The sequence below is a fragment of the Sceloporus occidentalis genome, unplaced genomic scaffold, assembly GCF_023333645.1.
Source record: "Sceloporus occidentalis isolate IW3139 unplaced genomic scaffold, rSceOcc1.0.p SCAF_157, whole genome shotgun sequence".
Classification (NCBI taxonomy): Eukaryota; Metazoa; Chordata; class Lepidosauria; order Squamata; family Phrynosomatidae; genus Sceloporus; species Sceloporus occidentalis.
This window is the reverse complement of record NW_028317137.1, coordinates 244,364-253,204: the sequence shown is the minus strand read 5'-3', so window position 1 is coordinate 253,204 and position 8,841 is coordinate 244,364. Positions and strand designations below refer to the sequence as shown.

The 8,841-nt window shown below is 38.6% G+C and overlaps 1 protein-coding gene across 1 annotated transcript in view; it reads right to left on the bottom strand.

The window, feature by feature from the left end:
* Positions 1-4,411: 4,411 nt before the first annotated feature.
* The window catches only part of LOC149280205 (syntaxin-1B-like), a 29,010-nt gene continuing 24,580 nt past the window's right edge, over positions 4,412-8,841 (bottom strand). The window contains exons 2-3 of the mRNA XM_089500586.1: positions 4,664-4,879; positions 4,412-4,578 (exon numbers count right to left, since the gene is read on the bottom strand). Coding sequence (XP_089356712.1) covers positions 4,412-4,578; positions 4,664-4,879 — 383 coding nt within the window. The remainder of the gene's footprint in view (positions 4,579-4,663; positions 4,880-8,841) is intronic.

Genomic DNA, 8,841 nt, shown 5'->3' with positions numbered 1-8,841 from the left:
CAATGAAGTCCTATGTGCACCGAAGGTTTGCCCTATACTGAGCGGAACACACCAATGTCTTCTTGGGTTAAGGGAAAAGCACTGAGGTTCATCAATAGCAACCTTTGCCAGGCTGCCCTGATGAACCTTCTCTTTGGAACTAATGGAAGGCTGAGACGTGCTATTGTGAATATACATTCTAGACTTTCTAAATTGGAAACACCAACTTCAGTAAGATTGTAAACTCATCTGGACCTTGTGTCTCTTCGAGTCCCAATTGTTATGTGACGGGCTACTTGTTATGTCCTGTAACCCGTTGTACAGCGCTGTGGAATATGATGGCGCTATAAATTAGAAGATCATAAGAATACATATTATTACCGTGTCCTTAAAATAAACTCTGCATGAGATTAACGGATTTTTATAAATGGTTTCTTTTTATTAACGGCGCCGGATCATCCACTATGTGTGTGTTTTTTTGTTTTTTTTTTATTATTATTTTTTTTTAGTCACCCTGGAAACAAAGTGATGGTAACAGGTATGACTGTCAGCGCAGTTAATTATATCATTAGTGTCAGGCCGGCCGATGATTCATGTAAACCCTTAGAAGCCTAACACTGCAAACGTTGCCATAGAAATGACCTGGCAATGGGTGCCATTGGTATACATGCTAAGAAAGATGGATGATATTAACCATTTAAGCACCGGGGGTGGGTATGGAGAGCAGCGCAATGCCGCGCAATACACTTTGTTTCTTTTTCTCTAGAACAAAAAAAAGTTACACCGCTCTATAGCGACGATAAAAAAGAACCGTGTTTAGATAAGAAGCAGAAATTAAAGTTAATCTTGTGTAATCCGTGGATATGTTATACAAAAGAAAGGCAAATTATCACGTTAAGTTTTTATATCCGATTTGCGGCACAACAAACAGGGGTGAAAGGAGAGGCGATTTCTTTTACGTTTTTATTCATTTTAAAAATTAACAAGACGAGTGAATAAAACAATGTAAGGCGACGCAGCGCAGAACGTTCTTTCCCAGGGTCCGCGGCATTGTCTTTGAAAGCTTTCCACCAAAAAGTCTTGGGACAATACTGCCTCTTTGGCTATTTCAGTGATGTAAAAAAAGTAGAAAAAAACATTTTAGACTCCCCCCCCCCAAAAAAAAGCGCTTTCAAGCTAGAGATACAATGTTTCTGAAAGTGGAGATTGTGATGATCTATGTGGAGATCAAAGACCTGCAATGGACCACCAGATCCCTAAAGAGGTTACCCACTCCTTCTGTCCCCCGTTAAAACACCAACCAGAGGGCATCAACTTATTGGTCCCCATCAAAAAAGAGGAACCATATGAATATTTATTTAAAATAAAATATATAACCAAAAGCATGTGGACACCTGACCATCACATCTACATGAGCTTCTTGGACATCCTGTTCCAGAACCATGGCCATTAATATGGAGTTGTCCCCATAACAGCCTCCACTCTTATTGGAAGGCTTTCCACATGATTCTGGAGTGTGTCTTCGGGTACTTGTGCCGAGTTCTTCATGGACCTTGCTTTGTGCACAGGGTGCCACAAAGTTGGAAATATACAATTACCTACATTTTTGTTGAATGCTGTAGCATTAACATTACCTTTCACCGGAACCAAAAGACCCAAACCTTGAAAAAAAACAGCCCCAGACCATTATCTCTCCTCCAGCAAACTTTACTCGGCTCTGTGAGTATGCGTGACCTACCACTTCTTGGTTGAGCTGTTACTCCACTTTGCAATAAACCATTAAATTGTTACATTTGTTGTACTTTAAAGGTCCTATTTTTTTGTTCCCAGACCAGGATTGTCCCATAAAGTACATTTTCTCCAGCAGGGACTGTACAGAAAGGATCCAGTCAGGGTGTAAGCACTGTCTAGTTTTTCTAGATACCCTAGTGGGCATATGCAGAATTGCAAGGAAAACACACAAAAAGGGAAAATAGCCGTGGTGGCACTAGCTCAAAATTTTTAAATTAGAACCAGGTTCAGTTTGGCCACCTGCCCCCTTGCCAGCCCTCCCCTGGCAGAGAGCCGTCTTGCTTCCTAAGGGCCTGGATATGAAGGAAATGAATTGTTCGGAGACCTTAGAATGTGGAACACTGGCCAAAACCGACATCGATTCCCCGCAGGCAACGTACTCAGCTTTCATTCCTCGTTCTCTCGCTATCACCTGTTCATAGCTGTCATTCGGCATTTATCACGTCGACCTGTGCTCTTTGCAAATTAACTTCCCCCGAAATCTATTCTAAAACACTGTCCCTCCGCGGTCCTGAAATGAGTCAATGTGTTTAAACCAACAAGCAAACCCGCGGCACCGCTGCGCTATAATCAACACAGAAAGAGCCACCGACATCCTACGTCAAAGTTATGAATTATACAAAAATAAGGCTTTTTCGTTCCAAATGACACTATCTTAACAAGTTAATTACTCGGCTTGGATTCTATGGCACCGGGTATTACAGCGGTAAATGGACATGCACGTACATTGCGCATAAATTCATCTAATTAATGACTAAATGTTTTCGATACTTTAATTATCGCGGCGAATAAAGAGAATATTTCTGGTGTGGCGGCGTGTGTGCCGCGGAAGTAATTATTCTCATTGTTCTGCAATTTTTACGTCTTTGGTAAATGAGGTTTAAAGGTGTCATTAGTATTCATTATGTGGACGGTCAATCAATGCCACTCATCGCTAATGACAGTAATGAAACGAAAATTCTTTCATTTCATCATGAAAAGGTTGCGGAGTAACATTAACTTTTTCAGCGAAAAAAAAAATAAATTATTATTTTCGCAGACTTCATAGGGAAAGATCTCGATTATAATTGTAGCTATTAGGCCACAGAAAACATTTTTTAAACGTGCTCAGCGACGTATTCTGGTCGAGGCTGACTGAGGGTCATTTTCCTAAAATTATCTATTGTTGGCGGCGCTATATAAAAAAATAAAATAAAATAATAATGTATTATTTATGTATTATTTTCAATTAAGTACATTTTGCTGGGGATTTTTAGATGGAAACACCAGATTTTGTGACACGATTTTAAAATGGCTTTTTTAATAATTTTTTTTTTTTGCTAGCGATATGCTAAGACGCCATATAAATATGCTTTATATTTACAGCCTTTTCTAATGGTGCAGTTCCACCTACTCTGCTGAATTTAACACTTTTGTACATAAATGCACAATATATTCCTAGTGCTGCTGAATGCACAGGCTTTCCAAAAAAAAACCAAAACAATTCTTTAATCATGTCAAATCTTGGCTTTATTCATTTTTTTTTCGGGGACGTTAAATTGTCATGTGACACAAAAAAACCCCATGGAAACTGAAAAACAAAATAATCAGCTAGCTAATAGCTGGCCAAAAACTATCCAGGAGCCAACCTGTAGGCAAAAAAAAGAACAATCTCCCATTTATGAAAAAAAAACCATATTATAATATTGATACGTTGGCCCCATTTGGCATTTTTTTTTACCCAAAACTTCCAGTATCATCATCTTCCTCTGTAACCAGCGTCACAATTGTGCTTAAACAGGGAATGGTTTCTATTTTCTCCATTTTGCTCGAAACGCTATTTAGGTAATGGAGGCCCTTTACGTGACATATGAGTCACGGTTTAACATCTGTCACGTCTCGTGTCCTTCAAACAGTTTAGTTCATGCTTAACAAATAGAGAGCAAAGTGTAGGGATTTACGCGGGGAGAAAAAAAAAACCCGCAGCCCTGTACATAAAGGACGTCATCTACCTTTAGACTAATTGTGTTAGAAAAGCATTTTCCCCATCTGGATGCTGATGACGTCCGCAGAAAACGTACAAGGAGACCATGCCGCATAGCCAACAGGCGATCCATTACTAAAAATAAGATGCTTCACTAATCAGGCAGCGGCTTTATTATAAAAATAAACCTATAGTTAGAAAAAAAAATGCACAGGACACAAATACGTTACAATACAGAAATAAAGGACCTGCTTAAGTTGAAAAAACTCAAAATATAGAATTTTCACTTTAAATCCCATGCTAGTCTGACCATTGAGAGAGGAAATATTTACGATTAGACTGTTTTGTTAACCTTAATGGGGACATTTTTATTACGATCTGATTTTTTTTATTAATATCAGACTAAAAATAACTTTTCGAAAATATTATGTTTTCTTTCTTTTTTTTTTCAGGCAGTTCTAGTTGTTGCCCCATAATATAATGTTTTCAGGCAGCTGAATATCAGCCTCGTTCTGTTATCTGAGCCCCGATCTACTAAACAAGCAACCCAACGCCTTATCATACTACCTGCAGGAAACAATAGAAAGACTCAGTCTTAATTACCCAGTAGGACACCCTGATTAATGAAAGGCTATGGAGGAACAGGCTTCATTAGCATTGTCATAAAGATGTTATAAGTCACCCAAAATATCCTTCATCTTCAGGGCTCTTCAGCGTACTTCCACAATAGGCTGAAGGTTCCATGCACACATCTGGGGAAGAGTTTGTCCGCGCGGAGGCTTCGCCTTGTTGCGGAAGTACGCTGAAGAAGAAAGAAGAACGTAGACACTTGTTGCGGAAGTACGCTGAAGAGGAAAGAAGAACATAGACACTTGTTGCGGAAGTACGCTGAAGAGGAAAGAAGAACGTAGACACTTGTTGCGGACGTACGCTGAAGAGGAAAGAAGAACGTAGACACTTGTTGCGGAAGTACGCTGAAGAGGAAAGAAGAACGTAGACACTTGTTGCGGACGTACGCTGAAGAGGAAAGAAGAACGTAGACACTTGTTGCGGAAGTACGCTGAAGAGGAAAGAAGAACGTAGACACTTGTTGCGGAAGTACGCTGAAGAGGAAAGAAGAACGTAGACACTTGTTGCGGACGTACGCTGAAGAGGAAAGAAGAACGTAGACACTTGTTGCGGAAGTACGCTGAAGAGGAAAGAAGAACATAGACACTTGTTGCGGACGTACGCTGAAGAGGAAAGAAGAACGTAGACACTTGTTGCGGAAGCACGTTGAAGAGGAAAGAAGAACAAAGACACAGAAGCAAAGATGGGGTAGTGGGGTCAGAGAGGAAAGCGGAAACATGGCGGTAGTCGGAAAAGGCAAGGAGAGAGTAACAGAGAATGGGGAAAAACAATGAATTTCAAATAAAAATTCTGAGCTGTCTTCTTTGTTTTCATTTGTTTCGATGGGGATTCAATGTCCTCGTATTTGGACGTTCGTACAAACTGACAAATCTAAAAAAAATAGTTCAAATTTGTACAAATCCAAGTGCACAAATCAAATGGGAATGGTTTTTGTCAATGCTGACCTACATTACTCTGTACAGCACTGGATTATTTTATGCTCAACGAAAAAATAATCTTTAAAATAATCGTGTTGGAACGATCACCTGCGAAAGATGTCGCTTAAAATACACTGATTATGTTGGCAATGTTTACCAAGTGCTGCATTTCCTTTATCAGGGAGCCTGACATTTATATGGATTGAGATAAGCACTGGCTATATCATTTTTCAGATGTTCTTGTAAGGAAAGAAAAAAAAAAAGATTGATATCCGGAGTCTACAGTTTGTTGCTATGACAACGAGGGATAGTAGCGGCGACTACGTCTCAGAATCTTCTGCTACTCCAGAGACATCCGGATAGCGGGAGATGTCACAATAGCTTAATGACGACACATTTGTCGAAGCTGTAAAATGATTAACGCTACGGAGATTCCGAAAGTTTTTTTTTTCACGGTCATTAAAAATTCAGACAAATGCTAAATGGTGAAAAATAAAGCACTAGTTGACATTAAACCTATATATTAAGACATTTATTATAAATTATATTACATAGCATCTAAAATACATAAGTCCTTAGAGTTCATCTTTTCCAAGATATGGCTCCAAATTAAAGAAAAATTAAATAAAGTTATTTTAAGCAAAAAATAGAAAAAATACCAGAATTAACACATTTGTAATCAAACTGGTAGAATAGGAAAAGCGTACCCTGCTCCTGCGAGCTTAGAATCTAGTCTATAACCATTGCTCCAGTAATCTTACATATAACTTACATTGTTATATCATTATTATATCATATGAATACTTTATACCATATTTATAAAAAGCTGCCCCAGATCAAAGCACTAGTTTGGACATCAATCAGCAGAAAAAAAAATCAATTGGTTTCCATCGTAATTTGTCCATACTTGGAACCTTGCCGCTGGGTCAATGTTTAGAAATGTTTTTTTCTCGCTTATGATTAGGTTATGGGTTGATGTTGGATCCCGTATCCTCCCGCGACCAATAACTTGTAACGCAATGGCTGCCCATAAAATGCTAAAGAAAAAAAGTCATAGGCGAAAGAGATACAGGGTCTATGGCTACTGACCAGCTCATGTAAAGCGCTGTCCCATGCAGTATGTAAGGTGCATCTGTCATCAGTAACATGTGAAATGTATTCATGTCTTAGAAGAAAATTGCTTATGTGGCCACCCTATCTCCAAGCTGTGTGTCCCACCTACTAAAGCCAAGGTCCATAAAGACATGGTTGGATGAGTTTGGTGCGGAAGAACTTGACCGGCCTGCACAGGACCTTGACCTCAATCCCATCCGACGCCTTTAGGATGAACTTTAACAGAGATTGCGAGCCGGGCGTCTCGTCCAACATCAGTGTCTGACCTCACAACCGCTCTACTGGATGAACGGGCAAAAATTCCCACAGAAAGTCTCCCAAATCTTGTGGAAATCCTTCCCAGAAGAGTGGAAGCCGTTATATCCGCAAAGGAGGACCAACTACATATTAGTGTCTATGTATTTACTATATGATGTCATCAAAGTCCCTGTTGGTGTAACGATCAGGTGTCCCACTACTTTTGTCCATATGGTGTAGCTTTCCTGCGCCCAAAGGAAGCGGAAGCCCCCAGAGTACGAGGGCAGCGTTATTTCCCGATTCTCTCTTTCTGCAGCTTGTGGTTTTCATTTGGTGGATCCTCCAGCTGATCTAATAACTAATACATATCAGATGAAAGGAAATAATAAGATAATTAGTGGAAATTTGATCAATTTAATATAATAATAATTAATATATTTGGTCCAGGTGACCTCATATAATTTGGTGGTGCTACAATCTGCATAGTTACGCTAATGTTAACTAAAGTCATTTTGGAATTGGGTAAATGAACTGTGACAAAGGTTAAAATGTAACATTCTACTGAACAAAGCAGATTAGTTCTAATTTAAATCGGTTTCTATGAGACAGATTCACTATCAGAGATAACTTCTAATCTATAAAGGGAAGGCATGATCAGGTTATTTACCAACAAACTGGCAAAATAATTATCATTAACAAAGCAAAGCATTGGAGTTCGAGAGAGGGTTTAAGGAGCAGAGATAAAACAGAATCATTAGATATTAAAAATGCCAGGAGGTGTTTTAAATTCTTGTTGCGGAAACTGAGAGTTCCAATGGTATTTAAAAAATAAAAGTTTCATCAAAATGTGTTGTTCTGTTAAAAAGAAGCATCTTAATTGTAGTTTTGTTAGATTGTTAAATATTTTAGATGTTACATTCTATACAAATAGCTTATTCACTCGCACTAAAATTGCTGTGAACAATAAAGAAAAAAGCTTATGGTCTAACCAAGACTATCACTGGACCGATACACCGTTTATTAAACTCTTGTGCACCATCCGACCTCTCTGTAAAACATCTAGGTCCCTTGTGCCCCCCCAGTAACTGACATAAACACTCATACACATATTTACACACATTCTTACACCTACACACTCACTGTAGCACACATACACACTTACACGTACAACCACACATCTACACATACTCACTAACACACCTAAACACTAATGCTAACACACAAACACATTCATGCTCACACACATTCATGCTCACACACATTCATGCTCACACACATTCATGCACTCTAACATACGTACATACTGAATCCAAGTCGCACCAGCACTTTGTGAAGACTTTTGGCAATCCCGCCCCTGTACCAATTTAAACAATTTGTCCATGGTAATTTGTAGGTGAACAGCTCAACATTATAAAGAGCTAATAAGTTAGAGTTAAAAACCCCAACCAAACTCTCCTGACAGCTCTTTCTTTAGCGTCTAAACCCAATTTTCCTCTGTTGAATAATTCAAGCTGTTACGGATCCACTCAACCTCTGTGATTTTATACCCAGCATCTATTTCTGCTTATTCACAAATCAGAACTTAGGAATCTTTATCATAGAGTTTCACAACACAAACGGATGGGATTTTAGTAGAAGCACTCATTGGAACACATTTTAACTGTTTATTAATAAAAATAGCAGATTTATATTTTAAGACGTAATTTAATTGCCAAAGACATTCTTAGGAAATAACCTGAGCTGAATTCAATTGAAGTTCATTGTTGTTCAAAAAATATATGAGAAGGCACTTGCAGCATCAATAATCGTAATAAGTGGAGCGTACGGTTCCATTAACTTTAAAATTCAGGTTTTCATTAGAAGAAATTTCTAGTGGGCTCAGTATTGCCTCATACATTTCGTTCAAGTTTGAAAGGCAGCGTTCACCTTTTTTCTTTCAGTTGTTGTAATAGTTTGTTGTATTTCTTTTAAAATAAAGGATTCATTTAGCTCTGTGACGCTCAGAGCCGAGGCAAAAGGTGGCAGAACAAGCATATCTAATTGATTTCCTCTTCTGAAATAAGCTACGTTCAGTAACTTAACAAAAATAAAAACTGGGAGGAACCATCATAGAGATCCTGAAAACTGTAAGTTTAGTTGCTGATTTGGTGGACAGCCTCCCTCTTTAAAGTTATTGTAAACTTTTAAGCTGAATATCTCAAAGAACTGGAC